Source organism: Cyprinus carpio, chromosome B4, assembly GCF_018340385.1.
Source record: "Cyprinus carpio isolate SPL01 chromosome B4, ASM1834038v1, whole genome shotgun sequence".
In the NCBI taxonomy this organism is placed as follows: domain Eukaryota; kingdom Metazoa; phylum Chordata; class Actinopteri; order Cypriniformes; family Cyprinidae; genus Cyprinus; species Cyprinus carpio.
In genome coordinates, this window is record NC_056600.1 from 12,197,797 (window position 1) to 12,216,356 (window position 18,560).

General features: G+C 35.2%; 1 protein-coding gene across 6 annotated transcripts in view; it reads right to left on the minus strand.

The window, feature by feature from the left end:
• Positions 1-305: 305 nt before the first annotated feature.
• chchd3a (coiled-coil-helix-coiled-coil-helix domain containing 3a) overlaps positions 306-18,560 on the minus strand; it is a 63,126-nt gene continuing 44,871 nt past the window's right edge. For all 6 annotated transcript variants that reach the window (XM_042722804.1, XM_042722806.1, XM_042722805.1 and 3 more), the window contains 3 exons: positions 16,805-16,875; positions 5,799-5,934; positions 306-985 (listed from right to left, as the gene is read on the minus strand). In XM_042722804.1, coding sequence (XP_042578738.1) covers positions 962-985; positions 5,799-5,934; positions 16,805-16,875 — 231 coding nt within the window. In that variant the 3' untranslated portion in view covers positions 306-961. The remainder of the gene's footprint in view (positions 986-5,798; positions 5,935-16,804; positions 16,876-18,560) is intronic.

Here is an 18,560-nt window from a genome sequence, read left to right on the forward strand (position 1 = left end):
AAGTTTTTAAAAAACCCTTTAAATGTCTTTAAAAACACTGCATTTACGGCACAGGACTAAAAAAAATAGCGAGGCATGATGTAACGGAGAAAAGCAGTTAAAAGAAATAGCGCAGACAAAATGTATGTGATTTGACTGAACAAGACACAACCTCAAATTCAACAGCAAAATATACCGGATTTGTAGGCTTTTATATAAAATAACATGATTATTTCTGATTAATGAATTGTCATGTAGTTAATTTGTGAGATGTGTTTAATCATGCCCTAGTATTAAGACAATAATAGGACACAATCAGAAGTGGCTTAGGGTTTAATTGTTTATTCTTTAAAGCAGATCAGGTGATCAGGCCTGACCTTTTTGTGTGAACGACGAGACAAAAAACAGTAATGAACATCACACGCAAAAACACAACGAACAGCTGGAGGATGTTACTAGTGCAATGGGAAGTGTGATTGTGGTGGGCTAGCAGGGTGGATCACGGGTATGATGACTGGATAAATGACGCTACGCAACCAGACCGACCAAATCTAGAACCAACTCAGAGTTCTGGGATTCTGTTGTGGTTGGGTCTAGATTGGCCTAGTGTGGCCAATATTTGGTGTCTAGTTCGGTTCTCTTCACTGTGTGCTATCCTTTGCAAACCAAAAAAAGGTGCATTTTCTGATTCAGGTGCTCAGAACCTTTGAGTTCCACCTACTGTATGATCACCGCTGCTTACTGATTCTGTCTATTTGAGAAACGGATACCAGTTTCCCCTTTACTGGATAAAGGTGAAATAACAGGAAAGGAGGTAGAAAGGTAAAAGTGATGGGGCAAGGTTCAAGGGTATCTAGCTCTCAATTCACTGCAGATTCTGCTTCAGGTCTGCTCAGGTGTGTCTCTGGGTGGCGTCTTTCCTTGGCAACAGTCGATTAACATGAGATCACAGATACAAACAGGTCTCTTCCTGCCCAGAGACTTAACCTCCAGTCCTCAACTTGTCCTAGACAAAGACAAAAAGACAGAGTGTGTGTTAGGAAAAAAGCAAGAGATGCAGTGGCACGTTTCCACGGCATTTGCATGCAAATTCACAAGGAGAAAGAGAAGAGTTTAAAGGAAAAAGGAGTGAATGTGAGTGCATGTGTGCATATTCTTAAGAGATGAACCACACGGTAAAACCACAGTGGAAGCATAAAGCCCCAACACAACCTAACGTAAACATGTGGCTCTTTCTTCCCGTCAATACACATCTCTCACAGGCTACTGCACCCGATAACAGGAAGTAAGAATCCCTAGAGTGAGAAAAGGAGAGAGAATGGAAGAGAAGGAGAGGAGAAGATAGACAGGCGTCATGGTCTGTCGTCAAGACTATAAAAAAGGACGAAGCCATAGAGACGTTTTGAGAGAAAACAACAGATCTGTCCTTATTTGAACTCTCAGCAGTTGCAACCATTTTATATAATCATCTTTTTTTTCCAGCAAAATTGGATATTTAACATCCATTAAGAAAGTAAATGAGGACAATTAAATGAGGTAACAAAAATTCCATAACATACTATAAAAACAATCCATATGAATAGTGTGCTATATGCCAAATCTTCTGAAGTCATATGAGTAATTTATGTGAGAAACACATGCAAATGCAAATAATTTTTCAACAAAAATCTCTTTAATCTTATTTATGGCACTTATAGACATGCAAATTTGAAGATGTGCATATATAAATAATTTTTTTGTTATTACTAACAAAACTAAAACATTTAGAATCTATATCAGTAAATGAAATAAAGTTGAAATAAAATGAATTACATATATTAGATGAAAACTTAAATTAAATTAAAACTTAATTGAAAAATGTTGCCTTGCCAAATAAATGATATAAATTATTATTAAACTTAAAGTATTAAAATTACTAAAAATAAAGACAGAAAGTTTTTAAAGCTAAATAGAAATATAAAAAAATGGTAACACTTTAGTATAAGGACCAATTCTCACTTTTATCAAACTGCTTATTAGCATGCCTATTATTAACATATTATTATTAGTAATTATAAAGCACATATTCTGCATGACCATATTCTACATCCCTAACCTTACCCAATACTTAAACTTAATATCCTAATAACTATTAATAAGCAGCAAATTAGGAGTTTATTGAGGCAAAAGTCATAGTTAGTGGTGTTAATGTTGAGAATTGGACCTTAAAATAAAGTGTGACCAAAAAATAAAAATAAAAATAAAAAAAAAAAAAAAAAAAAACACTAATTAAAATAAAAAAATTGAATAAATACTAAAATGAAAACGAAAATTGAAAAGGCAAAAAACAAACAAACAAAACAAACAAAAACTAGTTAAATGATGATAAATACTCTAATAGTACAACAAAATAATAATAATAATAAAAATCCTTGGTCACCACTTACTTTTATTGTCTTGAAAACAGTAGTAAATCATCTATTTTTGTGATCTGAAGATATACGATACAGGCATAAATAAATCTGTAAGGCACTGCAGTAAGGCAATGCATTTCTGTATCTCTCTCACGCACTCACTGTTTATTTTGAGCATGATTTCATAAGGCTAAAAATATGCAAAAAGTTCTAGACTAGAGAAAAACACTCGTACAGGTGGTGGCATTTGTCCCAAACCTCTGAAGGACGCAAGTTTGAGCCAGTGAAAAATACACCTTGGCACAAACAGATGCTGTAGTCACAAACTCTTCCACTCTTTCCGATAGAGTGGACCACAGTTGAGAGAAGACAAGAGGACAGAAGAGAAGAGGGAGGGAGGGTAAGGAGTGTTTGACCACGCGTTAGGAATAAGAAAGAACGAATGAGAGATCGCTGGCGATAAAGTAGTATTCATGGTGCTTTGAGAGGAAGAGGGCGTATACTTTATCTCTGGGCTCAGGGCACTATCGGCTCGGGGTTGTACCGCAGTCACTGCTTCACAAAGTGATGGAAGAAGGAGAAGAAGGTCACAGCCAAAATATTATCAGTCCGGCAAAGATAAACCATGGAGTAATTACGTCCACAAAGCCACAGTCGTGACCGATCACTGTTGTTACCCTCTCTAGTACACAGGCCATATCAGGGGAATTCATTCCTCTTTGGCTCTTTAGCACTGGTGACCACTGATTAGAGCCACTCTATCTAGATTCTTTCAATAAGACTTGTTTATACAAATATACAGAGCTATCCGGTCCTTGTTCTCTGAAAACGACAAAGATAAGATCCTGAGGGACTTCCAGATCCAGACAGACAAGCAAGGACTGGCCAGCATATCAGACATTGTGATCTACAGTGGTGATAGATGGAAGTCAAAAATGCCAGGGATTGAAGGAGAACCTACAAAACATGGCAAGTCAAAGCCAAGGTCACAGGGTGTCCAATCAAACTACAATATTTCGGTGGAAAATTATTAGTTACCAAATTAGACTGATGCCAGCATAAAAAGATTGCTTGACATGCCCACATCCTTTAAAATCAAAATGCACGTCAAAATATTACAGACCAGACAAAGCATTTTTTTTTCTCTAATCTAATTTCCTATGATAAACACTATTTGATCAAATTTACTATGATACTATGATTATTTATCACCATAGCATATTTAGAGTTTGTAGTCTGAATTGAATAAAGAAAATAAATAAAAGTCTGGGTTCTGATGTTAAGACAATAAATACACAACACAGTACACAACACGTCTCTACTGAATAGTGATAATGCAAACAAAATAAAAAAACAAAAAGCCTACAAGAAAAAAAAACTAAATGAAAAAAGAACAAAAAATAAATAAATAAACAACCAAAACACAGAACAACAAAACAAAACAAAACAAAAACAACAAAACAAAACAAAAAAAAAACAAAAGTGGATAGAGATCCACAAAAAATACTCTTATGATGATTATTTTAATGAATTGGTCAAAAATACTCAGTGTAACAAATTACACACTGAATTTGTCACAGCAGTTACTCAAGTAGCTATGGAAGCCCGTTTCCACCACTGAATAAAAAAATAAAAAAATAAATAAAATAGCGACTTTTTATCTCACAATTCTGACTTTTTTTCTGACTTCTAATTTTTTTTTTCTGAATTGCGAGATGTAAACTCACATTTGCGAGAGAAAAAAGTAAGAATTGTGAGATAAAAAGTCACAATTAATTTTATCCCTTCATACCGTTTAGCAAAATTAAATGGTATTTGTAAATCAAAAAAAAACCAAAAAAAGTGTTTTGGTAGCTGTAGCACAAACCATAGCTTTTCATATATTCAAAATACACGTTTTGCTTGGCTGCACAGCCCTCCATCCCTTTCTCTCACATATACACAAATAGCATAATCAGTTTAGCTATTTTGTTATCTGGCTTTTGTTTTTTTTTGGTCTTCCTGTGTGACTAATAAAAGTTTATTACACAGGTAACCTCTGTTCCTCACAGCCAAGTCAATAAAATCATAAAATACCTCATGCCATTATTGGGATCCATATTAAATTTACCAAACAGCAATACTAAGAACAGGCCTGCGCACAAGAACATGCATATATGCAAACACAAAAACACGAAAACATTAGAGATGCTAAAGAAGTTACAGGTAAATTTGCCGCATACACAACAATGAATAAAACATCTCTTTATTTACATGATGTATTGCTTAAGTGCAGCAGAATTCACAGCGCTGCTTTAAACTAATACCCCAGAGGGCAACACACTTTCGCTCTCGCTCCCCAAACTGTGCTGTTGTAAAAATCTAATGGAAAGACCCATCTGAATATAAATTGTGTTTGCATGGAATTGCTTGAGTGTGCGGAGGAGATTTTTGGAGAGGGTCGGTCCAATACTGCCCATTTCCATCCTTGTATTACGGAATCCGGACAAGGGATGCTGCGCCGGGGGATTGTGGGACGACGCTATTTAAATGACACGTCCCTGTTCCCACTTACTTCATTTAACACACACTTAGGCCTGCACCAAGAACAGCAGCTGTCAGCTGGTATTATGGAAATGAGTCTTTCGTCTGAGCCTACAATTTAGAGTGAACTTAGTGGAGCCTGTAGCCAAGCGGAAAGTGAGAGAACACTGGGCAGAAGTTTGGATTTGCAAATGGAGGTGCGGGTCAGGCAGAGAGTGTGTTATTACAGGGCTTGGAGAGAACGACAACGCCGTTTCACTGGATCTTAATGCTGTGGGCTAAACAGCAGCTGTAGATGCTAATTTGTACGCTGGGGTTGCTGGGAACTGGTAGAACATACAAAACAAAAGACACACACACTAGAATGTGTCTTAATACATACTACTAGCACTATGGACAAAATTCAATCAAATTCTTCTAAATCACATTATACAATATTTAATTCAATTCTTCTACAGCCTATTTTACAAAAATATAAAATTTATAAACTATTCATTAAAAAAGAAACAAAATCTTTTTTAAGGTTACATTTTATATAAGAAACTATATACCCGCATAGTTTCTTATATGAAAATAAAGAGACACATAAACTACAGACATATTTAAATTTAAAAAAATTATATATATATACATATATACATACATAATAATTACACACAACACACACACTATATATAATATATAATAATTATAATAGTATTAATTATAATATATATATTTTTTTATTTAAAAAAAGCACATTTCTGGAAAATATTACATTTAATGTCTTCTTAAACTTGTGTAAAATCAAAACAAAATACACAAACACAAAATACACGGATATTTTTGATCTGATTCAAATAAACTACAACTATCTAATGCTAAAAATATCAGGTATAAACAGATACACGCTAAAATATTTACCTGTTTTGCACTGTTGACACACTGCATGTATAGAGAGGCGATGTTGGAGCACAGCAGAGTTTTTCCAGCATTTTCTCTGTAGCACTTCAGAATCTGGCCCTGAAGGTCGGTGCACACTGGACTAATTTCATATCGCCTGAGAGAGAGAAAGAGAGAACAAAAAAGTAAAAGAGGGGAAGAAGGAGAGAGTAAAAAACAGTCAGAGGACAGATATATTTAGCAAATGAATGTGGTCATCCATCATAATTACATTTTCCATTTTTAATGAACTGATCCTGTCGCAGTGACAAAGAGCTTTAAATGATATTCTTGCTTTGTTTTCACAAGTAAACATCAGATCAATCGCTAATCAATAGCGGAATTGATTGGTGCAGAATTAGTTTGCAGCATAATTGCACATTGAATCATAGTGCAGGAGGTCTAACGAGGTGCCGCTTCAAGACATACATCAGCTGTAGAGGCCACACATATTCAACCTAAATCAACATAAGCCGTAGGTTTTTATAAAGCTGGTTACCGTTACTAACCTAAACTTACACCTAAACTCAAACCTAAATGAACTTTTTGGCATTTTTAGAAAAAATAAAAACACTGTTTACCTAATGTATTAATCATTTTTGACTTTTGATGACCTTCACATATGTCTCCACAGGGTATTTGTTAGATTTAGTTAACTTCTGCTGACAGTTTTGTCCCCTAAGTACGGCTAAGTAAAGCCACCCACCCAGACAATTGAAAGCAGTATTAATCAGTGCAGCTTGTGTCTCTGATGTGTAGATTCTCCAGTGGCAAGATGCTCCCTCACTGACACACACCTGCGTCTAAACCCACCAGCTGTACCATGTGTCTGAGCCCAACAGTCTGCACCGATAAATCTGTTAGACAGCAATATCAATTTACATTTTGTGACAAAAAAATAATTTTCTAATAATTTTCTCTTGATGATCCTTAATTTAATGTTTTAATGTAGTAACAATATCTGTATGCAGCTCTAATGGTATTCTGGAAGAAACTAACACTGTGATCCTTAGCAAGCAACTCAACTTGAGCGCTTTTTCCAAAATGTGTTTGCAAACACCCCAGAATATCCAACTTTGACCCAGACAGCATTGAGTTTCCTGCTGGATTTTGCAAGAGCTTGCAGATCGCTATCAACAACTCGTCCATCCTTCGAGGTCATAAAAAGAGCAAATTTTCAACCAAATACCATTCTCTGAATGAGATACAGAGGACGCAGCGGGTCACACTGGGCATACAGACGAAGACCACCCGGTTCTCATGAAATCTGAGGCCCAACGTGGCCTAAAACGAAACATCACCTCTGTCCCCGGAGGATTAGAACACGCACACAAAACTCTTCATTTGACAGGGGTGACCTTTGGGACAGCAAAGGCAAAGAAAGGATTGGGGCGGGAGGGAGATGTTATCCTGCTCTATTCAGAGAGGCACTCTTTCTAGATCAGACGCGGTCTAATCCGCGCCGTCATTCACATTAGCTGCTCTGAAGGGCGGATGAATGAAGGAGTGAATGGACGCCCGCTGTCAGTCACCATCTCAACTCTTTGGGTCCCGGAAGGACTGGGGATTCACCCTCTCTCTTTTCTTATCCTTCTCTTTCTATATCTCTCGGTCCTTTCCTCAATCTGTCCACTTAAATACACACAGCTGCTCTCTATCACACATCTTTCCTATTCTAGACTGTCACAGGAAAAAAAAAGAAATAAAAACATCAGAAAAAGGCAAAAAGAAACAGAGTTGAGAAATAGATAATACAAGACAAAACTGTACTTCTATGTTTAAGGGTTGTGGACAATATTAGACACAAAAACATGATATACAACCAGATATATTTTGTATACACACTATACACTGTGTTTGCATGTAAACATAAGTGACAGATAAAACCTTAAAAAAATTACAGAATTACATCATTTTAAAATAATAAACATAGAAATGAAATGTAAATGTGCAGTGTTGTTCAAAACTTTAGGTTCAGCAAGGTTTTTTTTTTTTTGCAATTAAGAAATTAATATTTTTAGTCAGCACTGACATACTGTGACAATTGAGATATTATGTTACCCAAAATTACAAATGCAGTTTTTCTTAACTTTCCATTCATTAAAACTTCTGGGAATCTTTTTATTTTATTTATTTATTTATAGATATTTTTTAAAATTCAAAAAAATAACTCTTTCTACAAAAATATTAAGTGGCGCTACTGTTTTCAGCACTGATAATAAAAATGTTTCTTAAGCACCAAATCAGAATATTAAAAAGATTTCTGAAAGATCATGTGACACTGAAGACTGGAGTAATGGCTGCTGAAAATTCAGCTGTGCACCACAGGAATAAATTAAATATATTCAAATAGAAAACAGTTACTTTGAACTGTAATAATATTTCACAATATAACTGTTTTTACTGCGTCTTTGATTAAATAAATGCATTCTTGATGAGCATTAGAGACTTCTTTCAAAAACATTAACAAATCTTTCCTCTGACCATGATGAATAGGGATGTAATGATTAACCGTGAGCCGGTTGAACATCGATTCAAATATGTGACGATTAAAATCGGTTGAGATGCTAAATAAATTGCGATTCATTTAGGGGTAGGAGTTTGTATGAATGTATGTCTGAGGGGAACTTACTGTTTTTGAAAAAGTTTAGATGGTATTTTTTCTTTTCATCTTGACTCTGTATAATGCACATTAAAATTCATAAGTGCAACGCTGCTTCGTTTACAGCAGAAACCAAGGAAATACTTTAAGCGCCACCTGCTGGCAGAGAGTGAATCTGCGTCTCGTTCAGCTCTTCCTCTGTTTCATGCAGATATTTTTATGTTTCACAAAACTGAAGTCAAACCATTTGATTTTTGCTTCAAATTTCAATATTATTCAATCTAATTTAGATTAAAAACTGCTCATGTTGCATGTATGCTGCATCTTTGTTTGGATCATTATTAAAATCCAGTGGTTGCCTCTAATTTTAAATGGAAAGAGCACAGACAAAGTCTTATTTTGTTTATATGAAGAGACTTCTTTTATTTTTGTTACTTATTTATTTGATTTGGGGCTTGTTTTAAAATTTCGTTTTTTTATGTACAGTTATAATATATTTAAATGTCGTATTTTATATTTTTATCCAAATTTTATATTTTTATCCAAAGCGACTTCCAAATGAGGACAATAGAAGCAATCAAAACTAACAAAAGAGCAACAATATGCAAATACTATAAATATAATAATATACTAATATATTTCAATTTCACAAAGAAATGTGCAGCATTTTGTCCAAGCAATAATAAAAGGACACATTTAATTTATGATTTGTCTTAAATCTCATTTTGTAAAAATAAATAAATTGTGAATTGAATCGAATTGTGAAATCAAAATCGTGAATCCAATCGTGAGTTGAGTGAATCGTTACATCCCTAATGAAAATGAATTTTTTTTATATTAATTTCAGATTCACATATCAAAGGAAAAAAATGCAGTGGTAGCATTAAAAGATCAAATAAAACTGTCAAACTCATCCTCTGTAGCGCAAGGATTTATGGATAATATTAGCTGAAAATATATGTATACTTCTACACATGATCTACACACTACTTCTAATCTTGCATATTATACTTATAATGCTGTTAAGTATTAAAACTCACATCATGTATATGTGTGAATAGCAAAGTTGTTGTTGTTTTTTTCAATCCTAAATTGCACACGATTATGAGTAATATACCCACACATCAACAGAGCTGAATGGCACCTTCGCAATCTTTTTAACTTCTCCCATTATCTCCCTGACTATCCAAAGATCAGGCGTCAAAATGCAGGACAGCTCTATAATATCACAGACGTGTATATATTTATTTATGTCCCTGCGTAAATCCCTCCGTCCAGCTGAAATGGTTTTTGGAAGAAAAGAAGTAGATGCGGCTCATAAATCACAGCGAGCAGGCGCTTGGACGACTGTGACACCGAGGGCTGAGAGAGACACACAGATATGAGATGCTTTATCACAGGAGGAACGAGAAAAAAAAAGCTTCTGAAAGAAAGGCAGGAAAAGGACGGAAAGAGACTGCGCTCTAAATTATCCCATGCTTCTGCAACCTTCCTTTTAACCTACACTAGCACATGAAGGACTTCCTATAGGTGTGCAGGTCTGTAGGGGATTTACTAGGCAAAAACCATTTGGCCGCAGTAACACAGGGAAAAAGGACAGACAAAAGGCACAAAGACGCTCTTCCTGCAGCATTCAGCTTATTAAAATACCAGCACACATTTCTCAAACAGTCTTAATTCCTCGCAAATCAAGACTAATGAAATATCAGTCCAGTGTTTTACAGTCGGCCCGGATGAACTGGGATCTCTCTCTTAACAGACATGTGACTATCCGTCATCATTATGAGCACTCGCAGTCTAGCGGGGTGAAGAGGTTAAGCGTCCACTTCTGAAAAAAACCACATGTATGTTCATTTAGGAACTGACGGCGTGTGTGACAGGCGGACAGAAATCTAAACAAATGAAGCAGTTACGAAGAAAAATGATAAGCACTCATTTTCGGCGTTTTTAAATCGCGATCCATCAGCGAAGACGAGAGGCCAGGGGCTCCGAAACCAACTCGCATCGTCCCATTACCTGTCGGGATGGAAGGAAAAGGTGGAATTGGGAAAAAAGAGATGCTGTTGGATGGAGAAGATGATACCAGGGTGAGAAAGGCAAAACAAAAAGGTGAAGGGTGTGGGAGTGAAGATAAGAGAATGATATATAGGTAATCCCAGACACGGTAAAGATGTAACGGAGCTAAAAGTGGCCTGCCGGGAATCTGGAGAGACACTTTTGAAGATGATGAGGGTTTGATAACCTGTGGCAGCAGCAGACATAACTGTGTGTGTGTGTGGAGCTTTTCTTGTTGAGTGAGAAGGCCATTTACTCTACAGTGATATTCTTTGGCGTTAAGCCTTAGAATGACCTCTTTTAAAACAGAATACTTAGCTTAAATATTGTGGCTGGTGTACTGCCGTTCACTTATATTTCCTTGTAATAGCTATAATTGTGTTATCTGAGACAGGTCAAGCTGTGCTTCAATAGGCAGTCAAACTTCATGGCCTTTTAAGAGGAGTTATTTCTTCTAAAGAGCAGCTTATTACAGTCTGAGATCTCGCTGTGTATGATGGGGTTTTTCCAAGGAGACGCGAGCGAATGCCAACACAATCTCATGCAGGGTCAGAAATAATCTCTATGAATGTATGCAGATGCAGGTGTTAGGAATGCACAATATATCGGTAATGTATCGGTTATCAGTTGATATTAATTTTTTTTAAATTTGATATCAGATATTAAATTGTGTACGCTCATTTCCAGTACTTTAAAATGTAATCCTGTAAAAAAAATTATTCCCGCACCATAATAAAATATTCAAAGTTAACTGTTAAAAACATTCATAATTTAATAACACAGTCAAACTTTTTCTTTTGAAAATGTATATATAATATATAAATCTATAATACATAATTTAATAATAATAATAATAATAATAATAATAATAGAAAAAGATAAAGAAGAAGAAGAGGAAGAAGAAGAAGAAGAAGAAGAGGAAGAAGAGGAAGAAGAGGAAGAAGAAGAAGAAGAAGAAGAAGAAGAAGAAGAAAAACAACAACAACAACAAAAAAAAAAACAAGAACAAGAAGAAGAACAAGAAGAACAAGAACAAGACGACGACGAAGAACAAGAAGAAGAAGAATGGAAAATAATAATAATTTATTATAAATAAATTAAATTGTAGTATAAATAAAATAAATTGTAGTACTTACAACAAATTTTTGTATTTATTGTTTTTATTTACACAAAATACATTTTAGAAAAATATAAATTGTAATAAAGTGATATAAATTGTAATAATATATATAACATTATTTAAATATATAATAAATCATTTAATTAGAAAATAATATTTATTTATTTATACTACTGGATTTTAATACACAAACATAAAAAAAAATCTTTTTTTAATATATACAAAAAATTTTTAGAAAGTTAAAAAATTACATATCATAAAATTATTATAAAATGAATTATTCTACTGTATACACACACACATATAACGTGTGTGTGTGTGTATATATATATATATATACACACACACACATAAAACGTGTGTGTGTGTGTGTGTATGTATATATATATATATATATATATATATATATATATATATATATATATAACACACACACATATAAATGTGTGTGTGTGTGTGTATATAAATGTATAATAAAATAATAATTATAATTTATTAAAACAGCCTTAAATTCAGTTGTATTTACAAACAATTACAACAATTTATTTTAGAATTTAGCATTTTATTTATAGCATTTATATTCACAAAATACTACTGGATTTTAGTATCTGACTGTAAAAAAACTGTTTTATACTAATGCCCACTATAGCATCCCATAACAGTAACAGCAATGCTTATATATAGGCCTTATGCATATTATAATGCATTCCGACAATGATGCATGAAACCAAGTGTTTGCATCCACATACTTGTGTAGAACATGTTTCAGGCCTTAGTCCATACTTGGTTTAACTATTCATTAAAAGCATACTGATAGTCACATTAAACTGTGGTGTAACGCATTTGGACACTAATTCCAACAATTGCCCTTTGACCCAAACAGGACACGTTAATGGGCGACTAAACTAGGTGAGCAGGGACATCTAAACCCATTCAGAAAACAGAAGATAGCAGAACATAGGGAGAGGTCAACGCTGTGAAACTGCTTCGGTGTGACAGAGTATGGCAACCCCCTGGGGACACAAGACAAACACACAGAGTGCATGCTTAAACACAGCATCACAGGAATGAGGCAAAGGTCAGCACTGACAGGTGGCTGGAGAAAACATCACACTCTTCCACCCAAGCATTTATCTGTAATTCATCCAGCATCCACGGCTGCGTAGCTCAACAGGATGTGTGTGTGACAACAGCATTAAATGCATTCTTTTGTGTGTGAACGTACATATAAACACTATTAAGTTTAATTATCAACAAACATATAAATAAATGCATTCTTTTGTGTGTGAACGTACATATAAACATGGGCCATGTACACACTATTAAGTTTCAGGAGTGACAAACATTTAAAGAGTGAATGAATCCCCTAAATTATCATTTTATGTATGCATCTTGCATGTTTGGTATCTACTATTTTTGACCAAAGTAATAATACAGCGACCAAAGACTTGTTATGTTTGGCTATTTTAACTAAACACCGTTGACAGAGCCTTCATGTTTTGTTTATGTTTGGAAGAATACTTTGCAGAGCACACTCTTGAAATGTTGCCAAGTCTGCTTATTATAAGCAACACTTGTTAAGCAACTTTTTGGCTTGTTGTGTAGGCTCATAAAGTAAAGCGAATTCATTTTATGCAATTAATAAAGCAGGCAGGTGCAGGTTGTGAAATGTTGGTATATGGCTAAGGACAATGCAATGGGATTTAAAGGGATGGTTTACCCAAAAATGAAAATTTGATGTTTATCTGCTTACCCCCAAGGCATCCAAGATGTAGGTGACTTTGTTTCTTCAGTAGAACACAAACCAAGATTTTTAGCTCAAACCGTTGCAGTCTATCAGTCTTATAATGTAAGTGGATGGGAATCACGGCTAAAATACACAATAAAACTAAAAAAAAAACATACAAAACCAAATTAAACCCTGTGGTTCGTGACAATACATTGATGTGTAAAGACTCGAAACGATCGATCTGTGCAAGTAACTGAACAATATTTATATCGTTTTTTTAACCTTTGATTCATGCAATGTCCGAACTGTTAGAACTCTTCTGAGCGCGTTCTCAGCAGCAGGTGCCTGAGGCATCTCCTTCTTCTTGCTTTATGGTGGATCGCAGACTTATAAGTGCATTACCGCCACCTATCTCTCAAATGGACCATTGACACGCTATCTACAATCTCAATTAGGAGTGTCAATGGTCCACTTGAGAGATAGGTAAAAAACAATATAAATACTGATTAGATTCTTGCACAGACCGATTGTTTTGAGTCTTTACACATCAATATATCATCATGAGCTGCAAGATTTAATTTGGTTTTGTTTGTGTATGTTTTTTTAGTTTTATTGTATGTTTTAGCTGTGATTCCCAACCACTTACATTGTAAGACTGATAGACTGCAACAGTTTGAGCTAAAAATCTTTGTGTTCTACTGAAGAAACAATGTCACTTACATCTTGGATGCCTGGGGACAAGCAGATAAACATCAAATTTTCATTTAAGAGTGAACTAAGTTTATTATAGGCTTGTACTTATTTGCCATTCTTTTATAGTAAGATCTGGCAACATTAATGAGCTGTTCCCTGTGATTTCTTGCATCAAAACTCTTATACATATTTAAATGCGTCATTAACAGAATTCCTGTACGGTAAATGTCACTACCTGAATGTTTTGAGAGCTTATTTGGTTGTAAATTGCGGTTGTCACTCCTGTAAATTACTGAACTGTCTGTGAACAGAACAGGACTAAAAGGTATACTGATATCTGAATTTAGCTGCAGTGTATGCCATACTTTTAACATCCTCTGATCGAAAACCTTTGCTGTTCCAAGAACAACATTCCTATTAACCAATCATAGCCCTAACCGTATCAATTGTCTCTAAATCCAACCTCCTAACCCTGACCCCCAATTTTCAACCCTAAAACCTCTATCAACCATTCCCAATCCAGTTCAACCCCCTCTTAAATGTTTACCCTAAATCCTAACCTCTATTTTTCAACACCTAACCTCTAAACATCTTAATCCTCACTTAACCTTGACCTCAAACCCCATCCCTCAACCCTAAATCCTAAACTCTACTTTTACCCATCTTATTGGTTCAAATTCTCAACCTTAAACCTTATCTTCAGCCCACTGGTTGATAAATGTCATTCCAACCCTAACCTACCACTTTGTCACCATATTGCTTTGTTTCTAGGTGCTCCAAGTTCTGTTTGGCCTACTAATCCATGCCATTCCATGTTGACGTCACATTTTGTACATAAATGTATATATATAAATTTCACCAATGCTCAATGCTTAAAATAAAATCATGTCAAAAGTTCATGGCATTGCCCTCTTATAATTTACAACATAAGGAAAAAAACTGATTAAAAGGGTGAAATTCAATATGACAAAATAAAATAAAATAAAAATAAATTAAATTGGTGTATTATTAATCAAACAGGCCTAAACATGCTTACGAAAGCTATTATACCAGACAGATTTTCCAGAAGCCAAACCCGCATCCACATCAAAAAGCTTTCAGCTACTAAAAGAATGAAGACGTTGAAGAGACAACCATTTACAACTTCAAGCAAAAGATTATCATATCAAACTCATGTTAATTCCATCGTTTATGCAGATTTGGACTTCCATCTCTAGGGCAGTTTCAACTTTCAGGAAATCAAAAGGCTCAGACAAAACATACTTCATTCTTATTACCCAACCCAATTCTGATAGTATCTTATCACCTGTTTTCCCTTTAGAGGGCGAATAATGATGGAATATCCATTTGGGAAAAGCAATACAGATAGATGTGTTTCTAATGTACAACCTAAACACACACACACACCTGTGGCCCATCATTCATAGCTTACAGAGACTTTGCAGTTTCTTTTTGTCTTTCTCACGCACATGCAGTTAAACCTCATTATTCTCGCAGTCAGTAAAGCTTGCATCTTTCCTCGTGTAACATCAGACCCTGAAGACATTTCATTACATACAAAAACCCTCTCACACGCTCTCCTCCCACCATCCCGTAATCCAATCACAGCGCTGCTAATGCACCTCTCTAATGCAATCAGCCAATCAGAGCATCCACTGTGGCCTCGCTGGTCACATGACACCCCGGCCCAGGCCTGTGCGAAGAACCATGTCAGGCTAATGCTATTTTAATGCATTTCTTAATGCAATTTAGCATTAGCTGCACAACCTCCCCCCTCCAGACTCTGATTCTGCCCCACTGGACACCACAAATCAATTTTTGACATTTCTAAAGAGACGATGATCCCTGTGTTGGCACTGAGGAAGAGGTATAATGACAGCCTAATGCGATTTGTGAGCGCAGGCTACTCCTGAAACAGGCTGGCCTCCCTTCACTTCTCCTTAACCAACATGCATTACTATTGGGGCTAATAGGCCACATTAAGACATATGGAGCCAAAATGTCCTATAATTGTAGAGCTCTTCAGTTACATGTTTCCAGCTACAGTAGCCTAATGGCCAAGACTTCACATTCACGACAAGACTGGAAGTTTGTCACAATATATGAGAGAAACATCTTTAGTGTGTTTCCGGATCAGGTAATCCATGATTGCATGTGTGTTTGTAGATTCAAAGGGATATGAAATTCTGGTCATTATTTATTCACCCTAAAAATGCCAAATTAGTATTTGAGTTCTTGACAGAAAGAAGATTTTAAGTCAAACAGATTTCAGTGAATAACAACTTAATTTGTGCTTTGTTCCTCACACAATGCTACTGTATGGCTTCAGAAGAATATAGTGCATGATTTATAATGGTGCCCCTGGTCTCCATTCACTTTAACTGTATGGAGGTGAGCAGCTTGGACATTTGTCTAAATGTCTTATTTTGTATTCCACAGAAGTCAGTCAGTCATACAGCTTAAAAAATGATATAAGGGTAAGTAAATAATGAAAATGTTCATTTTTGTCTTTTAAAAAAAAGAAATTATGGTATATGCATTATAGCTGTGTGTGTAAGCTGTATTATTGTGTATGTATAATAATACTAAAGATAGAGGAAAAACAACAAATTATTTATGTTCAAATAAATAAAATAGCATAAAATACTGTAAAATAAAATAACAAAATAATAAAAGATACCTGTTGCACAATAATCATATAAAAGCACATAGATCAAGCTTACAAAATAATGAATGACAGCATGTGGAATATCTGTATTTGGACTTTGAGTGTGTTATTCTGAACTCACTTAAACTTGGCGTTGACCTCGTCTGCTGCCTTGTGATAGTTTTCATTTGTAACCTTGTAGAACTGGGCACTCTGAGGAAGAGAAAGATAGAGAAGATGTGTGTCAAAAAAAATAAAAGCTTTTATTGTATGTACATCGTTATTGCCTCTGTTGTCTCCTTCAGTATGAACAAAGATAAGAGAACATTTATAGACATGAAAAGCTCACACAAAAATTCAAAACAGCAGCAGGTTCAATCCTGCTGAGTCTCACCTTTCTCTGTTACCAGTACAAGAGAAAAAAACCCTTAGTTAAAACCTAAATTAAGAGAGTTTTGCTCGCTTTCAGGTTTCAAAGATGGGAGGAAATCAAAGAAAAAGTGTCAACAAAGATGAAAAGGTCATCACACTAACAGATGATGGCAATCTAAAACCTTATAAGGTTCTTAGTGAAGTGTGTCAAGAGTAGGTGGGCAAAAAAAAATATCCTTGCAACCTGGAATAGATCTTGATAAAGCTTTCGGGTCAGCGATTTGAAAAGATAACTGACATTTCAAAGAAAATGGGCAGAATGTCAGATGTATGACTGAATTTGAAGATGTGACAACAAAAACTTGCTCAAGCTACAACCATAAAGAGAGCTCTCAATCACAGCCAGACAGGTTCCTCTCACATTCACTGTCTCACACACACAATCAATACAAATGAAAGGCTACAACCATGAGGATCAATAATTATATCTTAGGCTTTTAGTGAAGCTACTGTATAGCTTCTGATGGACTGCGCGTCAAGTAGAAATCATTTGTCTAGTGGCTATCAGAGATATGGGACGAGCCCAAAATCAGCTTCCTGTCAAACATACCAATGGTTGGTAGAGAGAGAATTTACCATAAAAGACCATTAACAATATTTACCGGTCAGAAAAAAAGGATTAGATTTTTTTATTTAACATTTATTTACTTTATTAATAAAATATATTTAAATAAATATAATTAAAAAAAAAAAAAATAAAATTAACAAAAAAAAAAATAAAAAAAAAATTTAAATAAAAAAAAAAAATTGAATTAAAATTTAAAAATTATATTTAAATTAAAAAAATAATAATTTTTAAGCAGCTAATAGTTACCTGTTAATGATGGTTTTATTTTCTTGCCAAGGCAAAACATTTGTTCCTTGCTTGAAAGTGTGGTTTTGGACCCTTTTTGGAACTACAGTATTACACTATGGGATGTAGGAAGTTGAACAGCCATCTTGCACAGTAGCAAAGTTCCAAAATAATGTTTTATTTCCCCCTGAGTGGATATTGGTAAGTCTGCCATCAAGCCTATTCCTGAAACAACAGCTCTGAGAGTTAAAGACGATATCAGGTACAAGCTTGACTCAGAGGGGCTTGATATAAGGGAACAACAGCAGTGATTTTAAGAGCATGTTGTGATGATGCAGATCTGATGGGAGGAGTCAGTAGTAATCAGGGCTACACACTAAAAAGACGCCTGCCTGCAGCAGAAATTGATTACGTGGAAAGTGAGTTGGACCTCCAAACACATGCTCTAAAACCCCATGACCTGAGCGACGGTGTAATTTGGAAGGTCTGCCATTTCCCTTGATTAATGACAGAGTGGGATAGGTGCTGATTTTGATTTCAGAGTTGGGCCACACTGATTTAGAGGCCCCTCCATCAATCTGAGAGCAAACGTTTACCACCCACATGCTCTCGCGCCAAACCCTAAACCCTCATCTTGATCCGCCATAGCCAGAGTAGACTGTAATCAGATTAT